At 43.8% G+C, this 25065-nt stretch overlaps 2 protein-coding genes across 3 annotated transcripts in view; both read right to left on the bottom strand.

Annotated features, from left to right (window-relative positions):
• The window catches only part of BMP3 (bone morphogenetic protein 3), a 49510-nt gene that overhangs the window by 17461 nt on the left and 6984 nt on the right, over positions 1 to 25065 (bottom strand). The gene's annotated exons all lie outside the window — the stretch shown is intronic.
• LOC131203292 (uncharacterized) lies at positions 1021 to 23699 on the bottom strand. Its single transcript, XM_058193331.1, has 3 exons — positions 21943 to 23699; positions 19243 to 19435; positions 1021 to 1074 (listed from the first exon to the last, which is right to left on the bottom strand). The coding sequence occupies exon 1, from the start codon at positions 23224 to 23226 to the stop codon at positions 22573 to 22575; it is 654 nt and encodes a 217-aa protein (XP_058049314.1). The 5' UTR covers positions 23227 to 23699; the 3' UTR covers positions 1021 to 1074; positions 19243 to 19435; positions 21943 to 22572.

Raw genomic sequence — 25065 nt, 5'->3', positions numbered from 1 at the left:
GTCTGTTATTAACACAGCTGCTTGCAATTACTGCAAGTTCAAGACCCACCAGGCCCAAGGTTGACTCAGCCTTCCATCCTTTATAAGGTAGTTAAAATGAGGACCCAGATTGTTGGGGGCAATAAAAGTTGACTTTGTATATAATATACAAATGGATGAAGACTATTGCTTAACACAGTGTAAGCCACCCTGAGTCTTCGGAGAAGGGCGGGATATAAATTCAAATAAAAAAAAAAGAGGGATTGGATTTGGACCATTTATGGGGACTTAATGATTCTAGGCTGATGACTTGCTTAATGCCACCCCCCTAGTTCTGCCTGCTTTTCTCCTATCACCATTTTACAAATTCCAAATTTTCTCTTTTTAAGAAATGTTGCTACAATTGTTAAGTCCTAGATAATCTAGATCCTTTATAGTTCAGCTTCAAGCTTTGGCATGCAATGAAAATCTCACTGGCTGTTCTTATTTAGAATTTGGATAGGGACTTGGATAAGACTAGTACACTTCTGGTCTTGTCATATTTTTCAGCAACATTCAATACCAGCCCCATTTAATACCATTAAATGCTAATAACCATCATTATTATAATTATTAAATGATAATAATCAAGGTATCCTTTGTGCCCACCAATGAAAGTTGATGATTTTCAGCTCTTTCCTCAAAACTCTGCTATTTCCACCCCTTGTTTTTTATCCGTTCAATTGCCTAAATTTAAATGAGGTTGTGTGTGTGTGTGTGTGTTTCGGCAGGGAAATAATTGGGATATAAAAATGGAACACAGGGATTAAACATGGTAGGAAATGCAAATGTAAGAAATGGATAGGAAGCTTGGGGTTGGGAATGAGAAACTTTTTATTTATGAAACGTTTAATGTTACCAACAAGTTTTTGTCTATGACTCTCCTTGTGAAAATGATCAGCTCCTGGCTTTAGAAACAGGGAAAGTGAGGACACCTACAGGCAGACAATGAAATGACAAAGATGGACACAAACCTTTTAATTCTCTACCTCAACTCATTTTATTCTCTGCGTGTGCGTGCCTGCACAATCAGAATACTAGATTCCCAAATCGTATCTGCTTAGAAAAGTAAAGACAATTAACTTAGCCTTTGTACTTGAAAAGTAGAGCTCAAGATTCAGCTGACCTGGTCTTAAATATAGAAAGATCCATATTTTCTTCTTTAAAATAGGTGGGATCCCTAAGAGTTTAGACTAATATCTGGAGCTTTTTTTTAGAAGTGACTCAGTTCAGATTTCTGATAAGTCTTCCAAGAAGCCTGGGAGATTCAGAAGAGGGGAAAAATATTCAGAAAAAAGGGCCAGTAAGACAATGAAAAAATGGGATTGATAGGCAATTGTCAGCAGATTGTTCTATATCCCAGCGGTCTCCAACCTTGGTCCCTTTAAGACTTGTGGACTTCAACTCCCAGAGTTCCTCAGCCAGCTTTGATTGTCTGCAGGTGACAAAAAAAAAAAAAACCCTCCAATGATGGAGCACCCACAACCTCTGGAGATAAGCCATTCCACAGATTAATTGTTCTCACTGACAAGAAATTTCTCTTTAATTCTGAATTGGAACTCTCCTCTTCAATAAGCTTCCATCCATTTGGTCCTGCCTTCAGGTGCTTTGTAAAATAGATTGACACCGCCCCCCGCCCCGTCTTCTCTATGACAGCCCCTCAAATATTGGAAGGCTATTCTGTCATTCCTAGTCCTTCTCTTTGTAGATAGAAGAGTTCCCGTAACCATTCATCGTATGTTTTAGTCTCCAGTCCCCTAATCAGCTTTGTTGTTCTTCCCTGCACGCTTTCTAGAGATTCAATTTTTTTTTTTGTATCATAGTGACCAAAACTGGATGCATTTACCAAAACAGTATAAAGTGGCACTAACACTTCCTGTAATATTTCAGTACAGTGAGCATCATACAAACATTCTCTTTTCTACTTAGAAGTCTTGACCTCTTGATTTCCTGTAAACCATCCAACACTATCTTGAATTTAAGCCCAGGGATAGTTACATTTCCAATTCTGCTTACCACAAATTGCAAACAAAAACAGGCCACGACATACAAATAAGATGGAAGGCTGCAGCTGTTTTGAAGTTCCGAAAGAGTTTAAAATGTACTGATCTTTAACAATAGATGTCACTCTTTTCCTGGGTTTTCAGCTTGCAATGTTTTGGAAATTCTGTCAACCTGGTGGATTAGATGTACTGACAAATTGCTCTCATAAATACAGAAACTTTCCCCTTTATTTATACTGCAGGAGTTAATCTGTGGTAGCCAAAAATCAGGAGTCTGATAGCGCTTATTTCGATTAACAAATTTTATTAGAAGGCATCAGCTACTGTGAGCTGCAGTGAGGCTTTTTAATAAAATTTGTCAGTTAGCAAAGGTGTTACGAGACCTTTGCTTGGATGTCGTTCTTTATATGCAGCAGCGTTAAAATTGTGTAACTTACTACAAGCACATCACTTCTTTAAATCCACCACTTTCCCTGCCTTTTCCCCCCGCATAGTAAACATTTCTTGTTCATACGGCTGTTTTTCCTCAATTGAAATGGAGATGTGCCAAGGCAAAGACCAAATAATGGATGGATATGGGCAGACTTTCATAGAATTGCTAACATTCTTTGCCCACTACATACTCTCTCACATGTCAGACATATGGCATCTATGTGTACATTCATGGAATATAACATGAGTGAAGCCAATAATGCCAACAATGAAAAAGAAAGATTCTTCAAATTGAACCCAAGCTAAGAAATTACTTTTTTTTAGCATGCTGACTACTACAGCAAAACAATTCTTCCTAAACCATTTTGTCAAACCAAACAGTCAGGAGGTTGATGCTGGTATTGCAATGATATCTTTAAATATGACTTGATTTGTAGGGCAAGAGAGAATTAAGAAATGTTATCCTGAGTGAACATTATAAATAAAATCAGACTGCTCACTTGCTTGGTGTAACTGTACCTCATGTAAAACAACAACAACAAACCTTTTAAATAGGAATCCACAACAATATCCCTTTTTCCTTATAAGGTACAAAATATTTCGGAAAATTTTCTGAAAACAAAGCCATGGTACTCACAGATACAAAAAGTGTTACTTTCTTTTCATTGCTTCTTAAAAGTAAAAGAAAGAGAAGCAAGAGAAGTCCAGCTCAAATAAGATACCCTTGTTGGCTAATATGGTTCAGAGACAAAACTGTTCATGTAATTATTGTTAAGCAATCAAAATAATTATCCTTTCTGTCCAGCATTCTACTGGTTTTTCAATGCAAAGGTTACGCTGTTGTCTTTAGGACATGTAACTGTAAGCGTTCTCATGTCCCGTTTAAGAAAACATCTATACCAGTGACGGCTCACCTTTTCCAGTGTGAGTGGCCAAAGCGCACACATGTGCCCAAACCCCCCAAATGCAATGCGTGCATGACCCCCACGCATGCGCCCCACCACCTTGCATGCACAGCCCTCCGCATGCCCCCTGCACCCCACACATACATGCGTGCCCCCCCACCTGCACATGCACACATGGGCCCCCACACGTGCCCTGCCTCCTGTGCATGCCCAACAGTGACCCAAAGACCAGCTGGCTGGTGGCAGCCACGTGCACATGCACGGTGCAGTTGAATTGGTGCAACAGCTCGTGTGCCCACAGAGAGGGCGCTGCGTCCACCTCTGGATGGCATAGGTTAGCCATCGGGGATCTATATAGTACTTAAATTTATTTCCAAATAATAGCATTAGCCAAGCCAAACTATTACTTGGCAGAATAAAATTCCACTTTTAGCACATGCTATCTTAAAAACATAACAGTACATCTTGCTGGGAATATTATTAGGAATTCTGTTCCATAACTGAAGACTTCTTGCCCTCCTCAAGATTAGACCTACACTCCTTATGCTCTTGTGGCCAAGCCTATTTATCAAATTATATGTAGAGCTTAATGTTGAATCAGTTCTTCTCATTTTTCTAAAGACAGGGCCAGCCTAGAGATATGAAGTTCAAGGGGACACTGCCAACAACTAGTGGGGAAGAGCTGATCAGGAGTTTTTCATGCTATCTTTTCTGTCAAATGCATTAATCTTCGTCTCCCATAATTTATAGCCAGCACATTCATTGAGCTTAAGATGTATTCATGTATCCCAGCTAGGTTAAATCAGCAATGGAAACTATTTATGGCTAAGCTTAGAAAATCTATTAATGAGTAAATAATCCAATGTCTTCTGCATTCTACAACTGTGTTCCTCAACTTTAGCAACTTTAGGTGTGGACTTCAACTCCTGGAATTTCCCAGCCAGTGTGCTGGGGAATTCTTGGAGTGGAAGCCCACTTGTCTTAAAGTTGCTAATATTGAGGAAAAAATTGCCAGATGCTATTTTAAACAGGGTAGTGGGGAAAATCTTCGTAGAAAAAAAGTTGTGATCGTTTCTTAGTTTGCACATGCGTGGTAAAAAAAATTGCTTTTATCCAGCTTAGAGTAGAGTGGAGTAGAGTAGAGTAGAGTAGAGTAGAGTAGAGTAGTTGAGTAGAGTAGAGTAGAGTAGAATAGAGTAGAGTAGAGTGGAGTAGAGTAGAATAGAATAGAGTAGAGTAGAGTAGATGAGGAGAGGAGAGGAGAGGAGAGTACAGAGAAGAGAATTCTTTATTGGTCATGTGTGATTGGACGTACAAGGAATTTGTCTCCGTTGCATAAGCTTTCAGTGAACATATAAGCAACAAGTGATAAATCCTGATCATAATCATAAAATAGAATAATCATAAATCATAAGATGCAACACTCATAAGATACTAGATAAAAGCAATCGACATAAATCATAAGATACAAACAACAAAGCTATAGTCATAAGATATTAAAGGAATAGGTAATAGGAAAAATGAGAAGGATAATAGTTAATAAAGCCCTACTAAGTGGTTTGACGTCCCAGGGTACAAGACAGAGTTAGCAAGAACTTCCAGCTAATCAATGCACCTGGCACCATAAAGATGTGCAAAAAAACACCCCATCCATCTGGAAAATCAGGTTAAATATCTGGGCTCTGTGCAGTGGTGGGATTTAAATAATTTAACAACCGGTTTTCTTTCTAATGATTTCTTCCAACAACCAGTTCACCAAACTGCACAGAAAGTTAACAACCGGTTCTCCCGAAGTGGTGCGAACTGGCTTAATCCCTCCACCGGTTCTGTGTTTTAAGTCTAAACGATAAAAAGAAAATGTTCTCATTTTTTTCCTTTTAACATATTCATTTTTTTTCTTTTCTTTAGCTCTCTTCCCCATCCTCTGCTCTTTTCCTTTCCTCCATTCTCTAAAAGTACAGATAATCCTCAATTTAACAATAGTTCATTTAGTGACCATTCAAAGTTACGACGGAACTGAAAAAAACGACATGACCATTTTTTACATTTACAACCATTGCAGCATTCCTGTGGTCACGTGATCAAAATTCAGTTGCTTGGCAACTGACTCATAGTTATGGCGGTTGCAGTATCCCGGGGTCATGTGATCCCTTTTGAGACCTTCTGAGAAGCAAACTCAATGGGGAAGCCAGATTCACTTAACAACGGTGTTACTAATTGAACAACTTCAGTGATTGACTTAACAACTGTGGCAAGAAAAGTCATAAAATGGAACACGGCTCCCTTAACAACTGTCTCACTTAGTAAAAAAATTGGGCTCAATTGCGGTCATAAGTCGAGGACTACCTGCAATTTATACCAATGAAAACCATAGTGGAGAACAATATTAATGTTTTCTGCACGTTTAAGAGAATTGCCTCTCTATACATCCTAAGAGCCATTTCACACTTTTTAAACTCGGTATGCAGGAAACTTGCCTTCAAGGTTAAAAAAATAAATCCCTTCTGCCCCAAAGTGGACTGAAATCATATACATCAGTAGAATTAACCTAATATAAACGTTGCAATAGAAATCAAATTTCCCAGCTGCTAGGTGAATTTCAAGCCAATACTTTTGGTGGGAAAGATGTTGAGACAAGTATTGTTTAGTGTCAAGTTGCCAGAACAAACAAACCAAAAAAACCTACCCTAACCTTGAATAATGCAACTTCGACACTGTTAAAAAAAACAAGCTAGCAAGCATTGCTTGTGCTATGGGCATATTCTTATAGCTGATGCTTGCTTTTTGGCAATATGCGCACATAACATATTCTGTTACACACCCACTGTGCTGTATTTGCATTTACATTTGTAGGTATGCGCTGATTATATGATAAGGCCATGAAAAACTATCCACAGGAATGGCACCACCCATCTCACTTGCATGTGATTCTGGGTGGCACGATAATCAAAACAAAAACTAAACGATCAGTGTAATTTATCATTAAAGATCAATTAAAGCCAATTAAAAAGCTATGCCTGGTGGTTTGTGATGGTTTCTTGACATTATATCAGGGGTGAAATGCAGCAGGTTCTGACAGGTTCTGGAGAACCGGTAGCGGAAAATTTTGAGTAGTTTGGAGAACCGGCTGGCCCCAGAGTGGGGTGGGAATGGAGATTTTGCAATATCCTTCCCCCAGGAGTGGCGAGGGAATGGGGATTTCACCGTATCCTTCCCCTGCCATGCCCACCAAGCCACGCCCACCAAGCCACACCACGCCCACCAAGCCACGCCCACAGAACCGGTAGTAAAAAAAATTAAATTTCACCACTGCATTATATCCCTACCTAACTGCAATTCAGTGTTTAATTCGTTGTTCCCCAACCTTGGAAACTTTAAGATGTGTCAACTTCAACTCCCAGAATTTCCCAGCCAGCATAAACACTGATTTAATTTACTGTTAAGCTTGTCTGCAACCGCAATCCGAGTCTTACAATTTTAGGACATCTTCTCTCTAAAACGATTAGACTCCCGCTGGGATTCAGATGGACTCACAATTTATTAATTTTTTTAGCTGGAGTAAGCAGCTTTGGGTTACTGATAATTTGTCAAAAGAGAATGTAAAAGCTTGGAATTCAAGGTTACAATTTATCTAAGAAATAGCTGTTTTCTGAGTCATCCATATCCTATATGTTTCAGTATAAAAGAAAAAAGAAAAGGAACATGACCTTAGAAAAAGCTGCCACTATACGATTTAAGGCATGACAGCAAATATACTTTCAGTTTGTAACAATTTGAAAAATATGCCGTCACATCTTAAGAGACAGGAAAGACATCATTGCATTGGTTAAATCTCTTGCATAAGTATTCCCCAAAAGCGGAGGTGGTATTTAGCCAGTTTGGACCGGTTCAGCTGAACCGGTAGCGGAAATCATGGGTGGGTGGGTGCAGTGGTGAAATGTAAAATTTGTTACTACCAGTTCTGTGGGTGTGGCTTGGTGGGGCGGTGGTGGTAATGTGACTGGGTGGGTGTGGCCAACTTAAAAAAAAAACTTTTAAAAGCATTTTTTCTACAACCTCTTCAGCCAAAGAGGTTGTAAAAATATGTTTTTAAAAGCCTGTGATGATCAGGCAACTCAACTGGGATCGCCAGAGGAAAAAAAGCTTTTAAAGGGTTCTGATGATCCCAGCTGAATTGCTTGATCGCCAGAATCTTTTAAAAGCATTTTTTCTAAAACCTTCTTCCGCCAAAGAGCTTGTAGAAAACATGCTTTTAAAAGGTTCTGGCGATCAGGCAACTCAGCTGGGATCGCCAGAGGAGCCTTTTAAAAACTTGTTTTTACAACCTCTTCGGCCGAAGAGGTTGTAGAAAAAATGTTTTTAAAGGATTCTGACGATCCCAGCTGAGCCACGCGATCATCAGAGGCTTTTTTTTTAAATTTAAAAGCATTTTTTCAGCTGAAGAAAAAATGCCTTTAAAAGAAAAAAAACAACCTCTGATGATCGCACGGCTCAGCTGGGGTGGGGTGGGGGGCTCCAGAGATTTTTGCTACCGGTTCTCCAAACCACCCGCCACCATCGCTACCGGATCGGGTGATCCGGTCTGAACTGGGAGCATTTCACCCCTGGGTGGGTGGGCTCGCCCCCGCCCACCCGGATTCTATGCCATCCTATTTAGGCACGCTAGCAAAACACATGTGCGGAAGGCCGGGCGCATGCATGGACGGGGGCACACTCACATTTGCAAACCGGTAGGGAAAGTAAGTGTATACCAAAAATGTGAAAAACTTTACAATCATTTCTGTTTTTTTGGTACTTGAACTGAAAAAGGATCACGGAGAAAAAAAGGAAAGGGTAAGTGAACTGTATGTTTGCAAGACTTCTGCCACCCACAGGCAAGGAAACGGAATATATGCAAGCCGAAGAATGCAGCGATGGGCTTCTATCCAAAGATATCTTAGCTTTAGAAATAATAAATACTTCTTAATCAACTTTCCCCAAAGGAAGCAAAATAGCTTCCCTTGAGTGGCATGTCTGTGCATTTTCTATCAATGGCATTGCATTCATCCAGATAGGGAGACTTTTTGTCAAGACGAATCCCGAGATCCTAGTTTATTGTTATTCTAGTTTGCTAACTAACATGACAGTAGAATTCCTAGATGTTACATTAAATCAGTGATTCTCTACCTTTTCTTTACCGTGGACCCTCTTTAAATACCTTTTTTGGCCAGTTAAGACTTAATTCAAGATTTAAGTCAATCAACATTTCTTTAAGCCTTTGTGGGAGTGGGGGCATGATGATATTGCCCCTACCCCCACTGCATTAAAATCTTGCTTAACACCAACTCTGACTTCAAATGTGAAATGGGGGAAAGAATGGGGGAAAGAAAAGCTGTGAAAAAAACCCCCCACCTGAATATGTACTTTGGATTCCTCCCCCCCACCCTTAATGTGAAATTAAAAGACCTGTCAGCAGATATAAATGTCCATTCCCAATATTCTTTTATACTTTGAAGCAGGGGTGAAATGTAAAATTTGTTACTACCGGTTCTATGGGCATGGCTTGGTGGTGGTGGTGGGTAATGTGACTGGGTAGGCGTGGCCAACTTTCTTTTTTAACTTTTAAAAGCATTTTTTCTACAACCTCTTCTGACGAAGAGGTTGTAAAAAATGCTTTTAAAAGCCTCTAATGATCAGGCAACTTAGCTGGGATCGCCAGAGGAGCCTTTTAAAAGCATTTTTTCTACAACCTGTTAGGCCGAAGAGGTTGTAAAAAAAATGCTTTTAAAGGGTTCTGACGATCCCAGCTGAGCCGTGTAATCACCAGAGGCTTTTTTTTTACTTTTAAAAGCATTTTTTCAGCCGAAGAAAAAATGCTTTTAAAAGTAAAAAAAACAACTTCTGATGATCGTACGGCTCAGCTGGGCATGAAGGGGGCAGGAAATTTTGCTACCGGTTCTCCGAACCACTTGCCATCGCTACCGGATCGGGCGATCTGGTCCGAACCGGGAGCATTTCACCCCTGCTTTGAAGGGATCCAAAAAAGAAAACAGGAACATTACTACTGTAGGTAGTCCTCGACGTACGACCATAACTGAGCCCAAAATTTATGTTTCTTAAGTGAAATATGTGTTAGGTGAGTTTTGCCCCATTTTACGACCTTTCTTTCCACAGTCGTTAAGTGAATTACTGCATTTGATTAGTTAGTAACATGGTTGTTAAGTGAAACTGACATCCCCATTGACTCTGCCTGTCAGAAGGTTGGAAAAGGGGATCACGTGACCTTGGGAAACAGCAACAGTCATAAATACGAACCAACTTCCAAGCATCTGGATTTTGATCACATGACTATGGGGATGCTGCAGAGGTCGTAACTTGGAAAAATGGTCATAAGTCACATTTTTCAGTGCCGTTGTAACTTCCAACAGTCACTAAATGAACTGTTGTAAATTGAGGACTACTTGTACTGACGTGACTCCAATTTGGACAGGTCACAGCCTGTTCTGACCTAGGCTTCCCCAGCAACAGGAAGCAGAGTCCTCGTCCCGATAAATCTCTTTTATTTAATTTACAGTGGATTCCTCTCCAGCAAAGTCTTTCCTCTACCACAGATTTTCAAGATACTTCACAATTACCGACCTTTATCAGGCTTGGAGAGTAGCCAGGCCGATATCTTTCAGACGCCGCAATACTTGGCAAGAATGCAGAAATGAACTAATTGTCTCCTGCAAACTCCACTCCCCTTTCGCTCCTCTTTTATTCCCTCTGGGAGGGGCCATTCATCGTTCACCTGTGGCCTTACTCCCAAGTCGACCCTAGTTCTTTCGCTGTTCCCTTTGTCTGGCAACTCTGTGCATGCGCACACTGGGAACAGGCTCCAGCTGTTCATCTGCCGCACTGATGTCTGACTCAGAAGGCAGTTGATAACTGGCATAAGGCCCTGGCCCCCTCTCTGCCTCCGACGCAGAGCCCTCATCAGAGCCTTCCCCAGACTCCAGGACTGGCCCATGTTCCTCTCCAACCTTCTCGCTGTCCGAATCTGCTGCCAGATCCGCTGGCGGGCCACAACACAGCCATGCAGTTGTGTAGAAGAGGTGTACAGATAGTTCTTCAGTTATGACCACAAATTTTCTGTTGCTAAGCAAGGTAGATATTGAGTGAGTTTTCTCCTATTTTACGACCTTCCTTGCCACCATTGGTTTGTGAATCACTGCAGCTGTTTAGTAACACAGCTCTTAAGTAATCTGGCTTCCCCCGTTGACTTTATTGGTCAGAAGTCGCAAAAAGGGATCATATGACCCCGGGACAGTGCAACCGTCGTAAATATTGGCCAGTTGCCAAGCGTCCGAATTTTGATCACGTGACCATGGGGATGCGGTAAGGGTGAAAAACAGTCATGTCACTTTTTTCAGTGCTGTTGTTACATTAAACCTGTATTTTTTGGAGTATAAGACGCACCTTTTCCGCCCCAAATAGAGGGTGAAAATCTGGGTGGGTCTTATACTCCGAATGTAGCCCCGCCCAGCTTCTCAAACGGAGGTTTCAGAGGCTGAAAAAAAAAATCAGAAACAAAGCTTCAGAAAAGAAGCCCCCCGAACAGAGCTTCAGAGGCTTTTTTTCTGAAGTTCTGTTTTGGAGGCTTTCAGAGGCAGAAAAAAAAAGTTTTTTTTGAAACAGAGTTTCAGAAGTTTCAGAGGCAGAAAAAAAAAAGGCACGTCACAGAGTTCACAACCAAGAAACCTGTTGCTAAAATTCACCTCTGGGAACAGCTGATTGGGGGTATTCCGGGAGACCGATCCACCTGCCAATCAGCTTTTTCCTTAGTTTCCTCCCAAAAAACCAGGATACGTCTTATACTACGAAAAATATGGTAATGGTTGTAAGTTGTGGATTATTTGTACTGATGTGTATCAAAAAGGCCTGAGACTCCATTTAGCAGGTGGAGAAGAAAGCGAATGTGTTCACTGTTCTAAACCAGAAATTCCTTGAATTTTCCCAAGAGAAATAAATTACTATTATTCACTCCTGCTGTCCTTAGAAATACTATCCAAATTAAGGCTTGGTGTTTGTTTTTTTAGCAGACTTGCAATTTGTGTGATGCTCAGAGAAATTTTGCGCCTTGTTCTTTACAAGCGTAGTTGTGTCCTTTCACAAGGTATGGATTTGGTTAACAGGTAAATACGGCATTTTAAATTCAGATCACGGCTTCTAAAAACCACAATTACTGTAATATTCGCAAACAGCTCTTTCTCACTGAGTCCGAAGATGAACAAAAATATATCTGTAAGACAACTGTCCCTGTTAATTTTAATGTTTCTAATGTTTTTTATAGAATAGGATAGGATAGGATAGGATAGGATAGGATAGGATAGGATAGGATAGGATAGAATTCTTTATTGGCCAAGTGTGATTGAATTTGTCTTTGGTGCATATGCTCTCAGTGTACATAAGGAGAATAAAACACATTCATCAAGAATAAAAAGATACAACACTTAGTTATAGTCAAGGTTACTAATAAGCTTTCAAATCATACTAGGAAACAAGTAAAAACAATATACATTGAAAGATACAAGCAACATGGTTATAATAATAAGTGGGAAGAGATAGATACTAGTAAGGAAGAGAAGAATAATAGTAATACGGTCTTAGTCAATAGTTTGACAGTGTTGAGGGAATTATTTGTTAAGCAGAGTGATGGCATTTGGGGAAAAACTGTCCTTGTGTCTAGTTGTTTTGGTGTGTAGTGCTCTATAGCATCGTTTTGAGGGTAGGAGTTGAAACAGTTTATGTCCAGGATGTGAGGGGTCTGTAAATATTTTCATATTTTGACTCATGCAGTATACAGGTCCTCAATGGAAGGCAGGTTGGTAGCCATTTTTTCTGCAGTTCTAATTATCTGTTGAAATCTGTGTCTGTCTTGTTGGGTTTTAATTTTTTAAAAATGTTTTAATGTGTCTAATGTTTTTATATTCTTGCTTTTATTCTGTTGTAAGCCACCCAGAGTCACTCTGATGGGAGATGGGTGGCATATAAAATGTTAATAAATAAACAGGCTTACTATATTTGATTGATATGAACTTTGCTGCATTGTGACCATATTAAGGACTATAACATAATACACTGCGCATCTTTAGAAATGCATGATTTATACAGTGTAAATTTATATTACACGACATGGTATATATTAGTGTTTCCCAATCTGGGGAACTTTAAAATGGGTGGATTTAGCGAGGCAATTAGGGGCAACCGAGGGAAAGGTGAAGCACAAATATGTTTCACTTTTATTACATTATAAATATGGGCTTAGATCCCATCACTTTCAAGTGAGAGTTATGACTGTTTATTTAGGTTTTTTTTAAATGTACGTATATTCCACCTTTGTTCTCATTCAGCTGAGCTTCAATTGCTTGGATTTGCCTGAAAGGGTTTCCTTGGTACAAAGAAGTAACTTCAGGGCAGTAATCCTAGAATAAAGTTTCTGAGATTTCGCTTCTAAATAAACATACACAGGACTTGTCCCCAGGTAAAAGAATGCTCCCCCCTGCCATATTTAATTAATTATATTTAATTTTCTTGATTTCGGTCCCACCTTTCATTAGGAGCTCAGGGGAGTTTATATAGGAGCCTCTGATAATTTTCTGTTGAACAACAATGTTGTAGATGGGGGAGAGGAAGAAAGAGAGAGCGAGAGAGAAAGAGAGAGACAGGGAGGGAGACAGACAGAGAGAGGGAGACAGAGAGAGGGAGGGAGACAGAGGGAGGGAGACAGAGAGACAGAGGGAGGGAGGAAGGGAGAGGGAGGGAGGGCGAGAAAAAGAGAGGGAGGAAGGGAGAGAGAGAGAGAGATAGGGAGGGAGAGAGGAAGGGAGGAAGAGAAACAGAGGGGGAGAGAGAGACAGAGGAGGGAGGGAGGGAGAGAGAAAGAGAGGGAAGAAGGAAGAGAGAGAGAGAGAGAGAGAGACAGAGGGAGGGAGGAGGGAGAGAGGGAGGAGGGAGAGAGTGGAAGGAGGAGACAAAGGGAGGAGACAGAGAGACAGAGGGAGGGAGGAAGGGAGAGGGAGGAGGCGAGAAAGAGAGGGAGGAAGGAGAGAGAGAGAGATAGGGAGGGAGAGAGGAAGGGAGAGAAAGAGAGGGAAGAAGAGAGAGAGAGGGAGGGAGGGAGGGAGAGAGAGAAAGAGAGAGAGAGGGAGCGAGGAAGGGAGAGAGAGAAAAAGAGACAGAGGGAAGGAGGGAGGGAGGGAGGGAGAGAGTGGAGGGAGGGAGACAAAGGAGGAGACAGAGACAGAGGAGGGAGGAAGGGAGAGGAGGGAGGGAGGAGGCGAGAAAGAGAGGAGGAAGGGAGAAAGAGAGCGACAGGGAGGAAGAGAGGAAGGGAGGAAGAGACACAGACAGAGGGTGAGAGAGAGACAGAAGGAGGGAGGAGGGAGGAGAGAGAGAAAGAGAAAGGAAGAGAGGGAAGAAGAGAGAGAGAGAGAGAGACAGAGGGAGGGAGGGAGGAGGGAGGAGAGAGTGGAAGGAGGGAGACAAAGGAGGGAGACAGAGAGACAGAGGGAGGGAGGAAGGGAGAGGGAGGGAGGAGGCGAGAAAGAGAGGGAGGAAGGGAGAGAAAGAGAGAGACAGGGAGGAGACAGACAGAGAGAGGAGACAGAGAGAGGGAGACAGAGGAAGGAAGAGAGAGAGAGAGAGGGAGGGAGGAAGGGAGAGGGAGGGAGGGCGAGAAAAAGAGAGGGAGGAAGGGAGAGAGAGAGAGAGATAGGGAGGGAGAGAGGAAGGGAGGAAGAGAAAGAGAGGGGGAGAGAGAGACAGAGGGAGGGGAGGGAGGGAGAGAGAGAAAGAGAAAGGAAGAGAGGAAGAAGGAAGGGAGAGAGAGAGAGAGAGAGGGAGGAGGGAGGGAGAGAGGGAGGGAGGGAGAGAGTGGAAGGAGGGAGACAAAGGAGGGAGACAGAGAGACAGAGGGAGGGAGGGAGGGAGAGGGAGGGAGGGCGAGAAAGAGAGGAGGAAGGGAGAGAGAGAGAGATAGGGAGGAGAGAGAGGGAGGAAGAGAAACAGAGGGGAGAGAGAGACAGAGGAGGGAGGGAGGAGAGAGAGAGAAAGGAAGAGAGGAAGAAGAGAGAGAGAGAGAGAGACAGAGGGAGGGAGGGAGGAGGGAGGGAGAGAGTGGAAGGAGGGAGACAAAGGAGGGAGACAGAGAGACAGAGGGAGGGAGGAAGGGAGAGGGAGGGAGGAGGCGAGAAAGAGAGGGAGGAAGGGAGAGAAAGAGAGAGACAGGGAGGAGACAGACAGAGAGAGGAGACAGAGAGAGGGAGACAGAGGGAGGGAGACAGAGAGACAGAGGGAGGGAGGAAGGAGAGGGAGGGAGGGCGAGAAAGAGAGGGAGGAAGGGAGAGAGAGAGAGATAGGGAGGAGAGAGGAAGGAGGAAGAGAAACAGAGGGGAGAGAGACAGAGGGAGGGAGGGAGGGAGAGAGAGAAAGAGAAAGGAAGAGAGGAAGAAGGAAGAGAGAGAGAGAGAGAGAGAGGGAGGAGGGAGGGAGAGAGGGAGGGAGGGAGAGAGTGGAAGGAGGGAGACAAAGGAGGGAGACAGAGAGACAGAGGGAGGGAGGGAGGGAGAGGGAGGGAGGGCGAGAAAGAGAGGAGGAAGGGAGAGAGAGAGAGATAGGGAGGAGAGAGAGGGAGGAAGAGAAACAGAGGGGAGAGAGAGACAGAGGAGGGAGGGAGGAGAGAGAGAGAAAGGAAGAGAGGAAGAAGGAAGAGAGAGAGAGAGAGACAGAGGGAGGGAGGGAGGAGGGAGGGAGAGAGTGGAAGGAGGGAGACAAAGGGAGGGAGACAGAGAGACAGAGGGAGGGAGGAAGGGAGAGGGAGGGAGGGCAAGAGAAAGAGAGGGAGGAAGGGAGAGAAAGAGAGCGACAGGGAGGAAGAGAGGAAGGAGGAAGAGACACAGACAGAGGGTGAGAGAGAGACAGAAGGAGGGGAGGGAGGGAGGGAGAGAAAGAGAAAGAAAGAGAGGGAAGAAGGAAGGAAGAGAGAGAGAGACAGAGGAAGAGAGAGAGATAGAGGGAGGGAGGGAGGGAGAGAGAGGGGGGGATTTGGAGGGGGGTAAGTTGGTTGAGGTTGGTCTTGAATCAGGACAACTTCGTCCAGGCTGTCTGTAGAGGTCTTGTTCCATATGAAAATAAAATGTACAGATAAATAAAATGTAAGTTGACTTTGTATATAAATATACAAATAGAACGAAGACTATTGCTAACATAGTGTAAGCCGCCCTGAGTCTTCGGAGAAGGGTGGGATATAAATGCAAATAAAAAAAAAAGAGAAGCCACCTGGCTGTTGTTAGGTAACATTCAAGCATCCAGATATCATCCTGACTGTATAAATACAGATAGTCCTCAACTAATGACCACAACTGAGCCCAAAATTTATGTTCCTAACTGAGATAGTTATTAAGTGATTTTTGCCCCATTTTACATCCTTTCCTGCCACAATTGTTAAGCAAATCACTGCGGTTGTTAAGTTAGCAATATGTGAATCTGGTTTCCCCATTGACTTTGCTTGTCAGAAGGGGATCACGTGACCCCAAGATACTGCAAGCATCATAAATACATGCCTGTTGCCAGGCATTTGAATTTTGATCACGCGACCACGGGGATGCTGAAACGGTCGTAAGTGTGAAAAACAGTCATTAGTTCACTGTTTTCAATGCTATTGTAACTTCGAACGGTCACAAAATGAACTGTTGTAAATTGAGGATTCCTGTACTGCTGCTCCTGTACTTACATAAAACCTAAATGGATTACGGTTGCAGGAACTGGGTATGTCTAGTTTGACGAAAAGAAGGAGTAGGGGAGACATGTTAGCAGTGTTCCAATATCTCAGGGGTTGCCACAAAGAAGAGAGTCAAGTTATTCTCCAGAGCACCTCAGGGTAGAACAAGAAGCAATGGATGGAAACCAATCAAGGAGAGAAGCAACCTAGAACTAAGGAGAAATTTCCTGACAGTGAGAACAATCAACCAGTGGAACAACTTGCTTCCAGAAGTTGTGAATGCTCCAACTCTGGAAGTTTTTAAGAAGATATTGGATAACCATTTGTCTGAAGTGGTGTAGGGGGTTGGACTAGAAGGCCTCCAAGGTCCCTTCCAACTCTGTTATGCTATTCTATTCTATTCTATTCTATTCTATTCTATTCTATTCTATTCTATTCTATGCTATGCTATGCTATGCTATGCTATGCTATGCTATGCTATGCTATGCTAAACCTTTTTGTTAAGATAACAACATAGCATTTATACAAAACATTTTCCTGAAATAAATGGTAGATTGTATATGTGATCAGAAGAGGAGAAATTAAGCTTAATCCTTTTGTCCTTCTAGAACAGGGGTCTCCAACCTTGGCAACTTTAAGCCTGGCGGACTTCAACTCCCAGAATTCTGAGAGTTGAAGTTCACCAGGCTTAAAGTTGCCAAGGTTGGAGACCCCTGTTCTAGGATACTGATTATTACTATGCTCAATGAATGCAGTGAAGGCAAATGAACATTCACTGAAAGACCCTGAATACAGGTAGTCCTCGACTTACGACAGTTCATTTAGTGACCGTTCGAAGTTACAACGGCACTGAAACAAGTGGCTTATGATTTGCTCGTTTTTCACATTGACGACCGCTGCAGCATTCCCATGGTCACATGATCAAAAATTTGCAGCATTCCCCCTGGTCACGTGATCAAAATTCAGACACTTGGCAACTGGCTCTTATTTATGACGGCTGCCGTGTCGCCTGGGGATCACGTGATCCCCTTTTGTGACTTTCTGACAAGCAAAGTCAATGGGGAAGCCATATTCACTTAACAACCGTGTGACTAACTTAACAACTGCAGTGATTCACTTAACAACATTGGCAAGAAAGGTCGTAAAAAGGGGGCAAAATTCACTTATTCAGAATTACAGAATAATAGCGTTGGAAGGGACGCTGGAGATCATCTAGTCCAACCCCTGCTCTCATAAGATGTGGAAGAAGGGACTGCTTTGTTTGAAAGGAAAATGAATAGGAATTAATTCTGTCTTTTAAACATAAATGGAGTTGGAAGGGACACTGTAGGTCATCTACTCCAACCCCCCATCTCCCCCTGCCCAAGCAGGAGAACCCAACAACTCAACAACTGCCTCGCTTAGCAACAGGAATTTTGGGCTCGACTGTGGTCGTAAGTAGAGTATCTAGTAATATAGCGACTATCCGTAGTCGTTTTCACAGCAAGCAGAACTAAGGCCGGAATTATCTTTGCAACAATCACACAACTTTGTAAGCCTTTGGCCTCTAGATGTAACAGGCTGTAGGAATTCCCAACCAGCGTGACTTAGAATCCGTATGCATCTCTTCCTATGTTAATTGTGCATGGAATTAACAATTACGGCAACGAAAAACAACAATAAAAACAACTGTTTTTTAGCTTTTAAAAATAACCTTGCCTGGTTGCTTGGAGGCAATTCTGACTCACCAGCGGTGAACAAGGAAATTACTATCTTCGAAGATTCTTACAAACTACCCATTAAAACGAAGCACACAATACTTTCCCTGGAATGTTTCTGACCACTGTCCACACCTTTACAAGCACCAGAATACTTCTATTAAAATTAAATAATCCTGGGATTATGGACCCACATGACTATCACGGCATACAGGTAGTCCTCAACTTACGGCCACAATTGAGCCCAAAATTTATATTGTTAATTTGTTAAATGAGCTTTGCCTCATTTTAAGATTTTTCTCGCCACACTTGTTAAGTGAATCACTGCAGTTCTTCTAGTGTTGTTAAGTGAATCTGGCTCCCCCATTTACTTTGCTCGTCGGAAGGCCACAAAAAGGGGTCACATGATTCCAGGGCACTGCAACGGTCATAAATGTGAGTCAGTTGTCTATTGTCAATGTAAATCACGTGACCATGGGGATGCCGCAATGGTCATAAGCGTGAGAAATGGTCTTGGATCACTTTTTTCAGTGCCTTTTGTAACTCTGAACGGTCACTAAATGAACTGTCATAAATCGAGGACTACCTGCACATAGCTGCTACCTGGGAATTAATGAGAGGCATAGCTCAAATTGCAATGCCCACCCGCGAGTGGGAAGAATCTTACCTAAAATATATCCATGCCACAGAAAGTGATGGTTTGAGACTTCATTACAATTCACTCCAAAGGATTTTTTCAGATTGCAAATAACTGAACTGTCCCACTGACACATAATCCCTATGTGATCCCTCATCTTTTATTTTGGGACCCACACGTGCTCATCGTGCAAAAGGTCTAGAATATTAAATTAAAAACAACTGTAGGATTAAGACTTTATTGGGGAAGCCCCAGTGGCTTAAGCAAGCAAGAAAAAAAAGAAAAAGTAAAAATATCTGAATGTGTCTGTTTTGAAAACTCACGAAAAGCAACGAGACAAATAAAATGCTAGCATGCAAAAAGTTGGCCTCCAATTGTATGCATGTGTGTGGAAGAACCTTTCTCCCTTTCTCACTTCAAAACAATAAAATACACACCTTGCCCTGGCAAACAATGTTACAGGTAGCCCTTGACTTACAATCCTTCATTTAATGACCATTCAAAATTGTTAGGTTCGGGCAATGAAGAGGCAGGAGACGATACAAGTGACAACAGCTCTTTGGTTTATTGTGGTCCCAGCAAAAGCCAACAGGCAAAAAACCCTCTTTAAATAGTATTTTGGCTGAGGCATCAGCCAATAAGCAACGTGCATTTTCCCGCCCAAATTTCCCTCCTGAAATTCAAATACATTACACTCCTCCCCTCCCAGAACACTTTTTACCATATTTACATAGTTTTTTGCATAACATTTGCATGTTATTTTTCCATGTAGTCACGCAGGTAGACAGGGCATCTCCTAACTCTTTCTGACCTGCGCAATTCATTCCCTGGGAGTGAGTCGAGCTGGTCGGAGGGACTGTTTGTTCCTCCCAGCTCCTCCTCTGAGCCATCTGGCCCTGGATTATTGGCAGAGTCGTCCCTGCTGTCCTCCGGAGGAGCCGGTTGGCGTCGCTGGACTTCTTCAGACTCAGCTAAGTCTTCCGATCGCCTCGGGGTTGAGTTAGCTGTTGGTTCAAATATTTGGTAGTCAGGGTCTGGCTGTTTGGTCTCTGGATCATTTTGCATTCTTTTTCGTAATTGATCTATGTGACGTCTCCACACTCGGCCGTCCCCCATGTCCACTATGTATGACTTTGGGCCCGTCACTCCTACAATTGTTCCCTTTAGCCACGCTGGGCCCTCACTATAGTTATGTGCCCATACCGGGTCACCTGTTGTCATTCTGGTTCTTCCCTTTATGCTTTGGTATCCATCAGGGGAGTATGTTGGGTTTAACCGATCTAGGGGGCACCGGAGTCTTCTACCCATTAATAACTCCGCTGGGCTGCGGCCGGTGGTCACACAGGGGGTTCTATGTTGGACTGCCAGGAAGGTATCAATTTTGGATTGCCAATCTCCTGGGCTAATTCTAGATAGCGCTTCCTTGGCACTGCGTACGAAACGTTCTGCAAGTCCGTTTGTCGCCGGGTGGAAAGGTGCCGAGAGGACATGTCGGATGCCCTCTTCTGCCAAGTACCCCTCAAACTGGGTGGCCGTGAACTGTGGGCCGTTATCGGACACTAGAGTGTCGGGCAACCCGTGTGTCACAAATAGATGCCTCAAGACTGTGATTACAGCTTCCGCTGTTGTGGTTTTCATGAGTAAAATTTCTAACCACTTCGAGTAGGCATCTACCACAATTAAGAAGGTTTGCCCATGGAACGGCCCGGCAAAATCTATGTGGATCCTGGACCAAGGACCCTGGGGTTTCTCCCAATCCCTTATGGGGGCTGTTGCGGGTAGTGGCCTTGATTCTTGACATGCTTGGCATTTCCCTACCCGATCGCTAATGTCTTTATCCATTTGTGGCCACCACACGTAGCTTCTCGCTAGGCTTTTCATCCTCACAATTCCCGGGTGGCCCACATGCAATAGTTCCAACACATGCTCTCGTAATTTGTCTGGAATAACCACTCTATCCCCCCATAACAGACAACCCCCTTGTACCGACCCCCTTGTACCGAACTCTTTTTTGTAAACTCTTTGAAATGATCCCACGGTGCAGAGGGCCATCCCCTCTGCACCCAACCGATCACAGTTCTTACGACAATGTCTTTGTAAGATGCCCTAGTCACTTCCGTAGATGTGACTGGGCCAGAGTCCAAAAAGTCAATTAACAAAACGGGCATCCCTGAGGTCGGGTCTTCAATAGTCTCTGGCAACGGACATCTACTTAAAGCGTCCGCATGTCCCAAGTCCTTGCCCGGTCGGTGAGACAGTTTGTACGAATATGCTGCCAGGAAAATAGTCCAACGGGTCAGCCTGGGTGATAATGCAACCGGTGTTGGACGGTCCCCCGCCAAGAGTCCCAATAAAGGTCTGTAGTCTGTGACTATTTCAAATTGCCGCCCAAACAGATACTCGTGGAATTTAACCCCAGAAACTATAGCCAGGGCTTCCTGGTCTAGTTGGCTATAGTTCCTTTCCGCTGCGGACATCGTGCGGGAAAAATATGCGATAGGGGCTTCTGAACCGTTCGGTAACCTGTGGCAGAGGACAGCCCCTACCCCGTAGGGTGATGCATCACAAACTAGTGGCAATGTCCCATTGTACTGAATTAGAAAGCTATCGCTGGACAAGAGATTCTTAACGCCTTCAAATGCCTTAGCCTCAACCCTGCCCCAAGTCCAAACAGCTTTTTTCACTAGCAGTTTATGTAGCGGTTCGGCTACCGTTGCCTTATTTTTTAAAAATACCGCATAGAAGTTTACAAGCCCCCAAAATGCTTGTAATTCTGTTTTGTTTTTTGGGGTTGGAGCTCTTCTAATGGCTCGCACTTTGCTCTCAGTTGGGTGGATGCCTTCCTTATCTATCCGGTAACCCAAGAATTCTACAGATTCAACTCCTATCTGGCATTTGTTGAGTTTAACCTTAAGCCCCGCAGACCTGAAAATGCCCAAAACCTTCCGCAATTTGACCCCTAATTCTTCCAAGTTTTCTGCTGATACCAGTACATCGTTGAAATATGGAACTACTCCCGGTAGACCCTGTAGGAGTCGTTCCATTAGGTTTTGGAATAACCCGGGGGCTACACTAACTCTGAACTGAAGTCGAGTGCATTTAAAAGCGCCCCGATGTGTGACAATCGTCTGCGCTTCGGCCGTTCCGTTGTCAACCGGTAATTGTTGGTAGGCTTGAGCCAGATCGAGTTTGGCAAAGACCTGTCCCTGCCCTAACAAGTGCAACAAATGTTGCACTACGGGAACAGGGTAAGCACTCTTTTGCAATGCTTTGTTAAGTGTTGCCTTATAGTCAGCGCAAATCCGGACTGATCCGTCCGGTTTGACTGGGGTCACTATAGGCGTCTCCCATTTTGCATGGTCGACGGGGACTAATATTCCCTGGCTTACTAATTTATCTAGTTCCCTGTCAATCTTGGGTTTGAGGGCGAACGGGACCCTCCTAGCTTTTAATCTAATGGGAGCCACCTGGGGGTCCAAATTGAATGAACTGGGGGTCCCCACGTACTTACCCAGGCTGTCTTGAAAAACGTCCTCGAATTCCTTCAACAATTCGTCCTTCAGGTTGACTCCATTGCTGTGGATCCCGGTTATGCCCATTCCTAGGGCTCAAAACCAGTCCAGTCCCAGTAAACTGGGCAGGTTTCCGTCAACGATGGTGATCGGCAGGGTTTTCTTGAATTGTCCATATCTTACTCTGACCATTGTGGCTCCTTTAACAGGGATCCGGTTTCCCTGGTAGTCTTGCACTCTCAGCTTTTGGGGTTGCAGCTGTCGTTTCGCGACTTCTGGCAGATCCCGTGCGACCGTGTCCCAGGACATAATTGTGATTGATGAGCCAGTATCCACCTCCATTTTACACTGCACTCCTTCGATGTAGGTCTTAGTGAATATTTTCTTTTCTATTCGTGTCGATGCGTGGCCCATTCGCACAGTGGTGTGATTCGACTTCGTGCCTTTTTTGAACTGGCCAATCCCTGGCCGCTTCGCTGAACCGGCGCCCTGTTGATTGGCCGGTTTGAATCTTTGGCGGGAAGGTTGGGAGGCTCGACAGGCCTGAGCTATGTGTCCTTTCTTTTCACACCCCCGACAAATCGCGTCTTTGAACCTGTAATTCTGTCGTTGGTGTTGGTCTAAGCAACTCACGCACTGTCCCGGTCGCCTCTCTCCGGCCTCCCGGTGTGGAAAACCTCTTCCTCTTCCTCACCGTCCGATTCGGCCTGGATTTCTTCGCTGTGGACTGGCGTTGCTTTCGCTGCGGCATTCGGCGTGTTCGGCTTTTGTAAGGTTTCTGCCGCTTTGGTGGACATCTCGGGTGCCCTGGCCTCATCCAGGGCTATCGCCAGGGTTAGGTTGCTTTTCGACAGCAGCAGCCTCTGTAGTCGGATGTCCCTGACCCCACAAATGAGTTGTTCTAATAAAGAGTCCTCCAAGTCTCTATACTCACAGTGGTTTGCGGCTTTCCTTAATGAGGCCATGTACACGCTTATCGATTCGCCCTCTCGCTGAACTCTTTGCCTCAACTTGAACCGTTGTACAAACTTCGATGGCACCGGTGCGTAGTGTGCTCGTAGCGTCGTCTGTAGCGTTTGCCATGGCACCGACTGTACCGGCGTTGGTTCCGACAGCGATTCGGCGGTATCGAAGACTTCTGGCCCACAGTGGCTCAGGAAGTAAGCGCGCTTCCGATTATCCGATACTCCTTGCAGTTCGTTAGCTTCGAGGAAACACTTGAAACGAGCCATGTACGACCTCCATTTCTCCTTGGCTGGTGCTGGCGGCGTATAGCTAGACATCGCTATATATCCGCTCTTGATACTGGCTGGGTTTGAAATTACGTTGCTCCTTCAGCTCTTTTCCTAGTCTCACTGCCTTCAATATCCCACCTTCGTCGCCAATGTTAGGTTCGGGCAATGAAGAGGCAGGAGACGATACAAGTGACAACAGCTCTTTGGTTTATTGTGGTCCCAGCAAAAGCCAACAGGCAAAAACCCCTCTTTAAATAGTATTTTGGCTGAGGCATCAGCCAATCAGCAGCATGCATTTTCCCGCCCAAATTTCCCTCCTAAAATCTGTAATTTTTTTCCAGCCAGCAAAGTCAGAAGGAGGTTTAGCCAGATTCGCTAAACCACCATATGACTTAACTAGGGCAGTTATTCGCTTAAGAACGGTGGCAGAAATGGTTGTTAAATCGGGCTTTGCTTTAGCAATAGAAATCCTGGTCCCAATTGTGTTTGTAAATAGCAATAGCACTAGCACTTAGACTTGTATACCGCTTCACAGGGCTTTACAGCCCTGTCTAAGCATAAGTCAGCATCTTGCCCCCAATGATCTTGAGTCCTCATTTTACAGACCTCAGAAGGATGGAAGGCTGAGTTAACCTTGAGCCTGGTGAGATTCGAACTGCCAAATTACAGACAGCCAGCAGGCAGCAGAAGTAGCCTGCAGTACTGCATTCTAACCACTATGCCACTACTGCTCTTGGAGGACTCTGTTTTGACACATCCTCAAACCACCAACTTCATATTGTTGCACACAGAAGCAATTTTTTTTCAGGAGTTGCAATGTTGATATAACTTAGCTATAGTCCCAAAAGTGCTTTTTCAGGAGGCAACTGGACTTTCTTGTTTTTTCTTTGAAGATGTTTCACTACTCATCTGAGAAGCTTCTTCAGCTCTGGCAGGATGGTGGGGAATGGAAGGATTATTCATTCAGAGGATTATCCATTATCCTGTCAGAGCTGAAGAAGTTTCTCAGATGAGAATTGAAATGTTTTCAAAAGAAAAAAAACAAGAAAGTCCTGTTGCCTCCTGAAAAAGCACCTTTGGCACAACCATGACCTGGATGACTGAGAATCTCTACAGACTTTTAACTTACTATAGATTTAACTGCAAATGTGTTAAGGTCAGTATCTAGTCAGCAAAACATGGAGTAATTCATTTCATGATGCATCAGCACGTTATTCACAACCGGGTAATAGCTCCAGTGGTCAACAACCCAATTTGACAAAACACCCTTCCTCCTTTGGATTTCGACGGCTAAGAAAATAACTCCAAGTCTGCCGTTGTATGCACTTATTGTGGATAAGCGTAACTGGACACAGTGGGAGTTCTCGCTGAATGAACCTACATAGTCAGCAAGCAAAGCGGCGTCAGATTTCGTAGAAAATATCAGTAGGGGAAAAAAAATCCCTCTAAGTTAAAAATTAGAAAGACACTGAAAGAGGGAGAGAAGCAGTCATGGATGGCTCTCTGGGGAATAGATTTATTCTTTTTTACACAATCATTTTGACCATTCCACTGAACACAATAATTATGAATATTTCAGCAGCTATAGCAAGGGTATCAAACTCGATTTCACTGATGGCCGCATCAGGGTTGTGCTTGACCTTGGGGGCCCAGGGTGGGTGTGGCCAGGGTGGACATGGCTAGCTCAACATCCCTTGTGTCGGGGGCACTTCTGCCAGTGAAAATGGGCTCCCAATCTCTGTTTTTGGCTAGGACGGCCTCGTGCAACCTCCCAAGCTCTGTTTTCGTTGGCAGAGGCACCGCGGGCTGGTCCTTCGCTGTTTCCAGGGCAGCCCCACGGACCAGATCTAAACACCCCATGGGCCGGATCTGAGTTTGACACCCCTG

Source organism: Ahaetulla prasina, chromosome 8 (assembly GCF_028640845.1).
Source record: "Ahaetulla prasina isolate Xishuangbanna chromosome 8, ASM2864084v1, whole genome shotgun sequence".
In the NCBI taxonomy this organism is placed as follows: domain Eukaryota; kingdom Metazoa; phylum Chordata; class Lepidosauria; order Squamata; family Colubridae; genus Ahaetulla; species Ahaetulla prasina.
Note: the sequence above shows the minus strand (reverse complement) of the source record. Positions and strands in the feature narration are given on the sequence as shown.

What these genes read in the sequence shown, in the direction of transcription:
- LOC131203292 (XM_058193331.1), bottom strand. Translation starts at nt 23,226, where the DNA reads ATGTCTAGCTATACGCCGCCAGCACCAGCCAAGGAGAAATGGAGGTCG.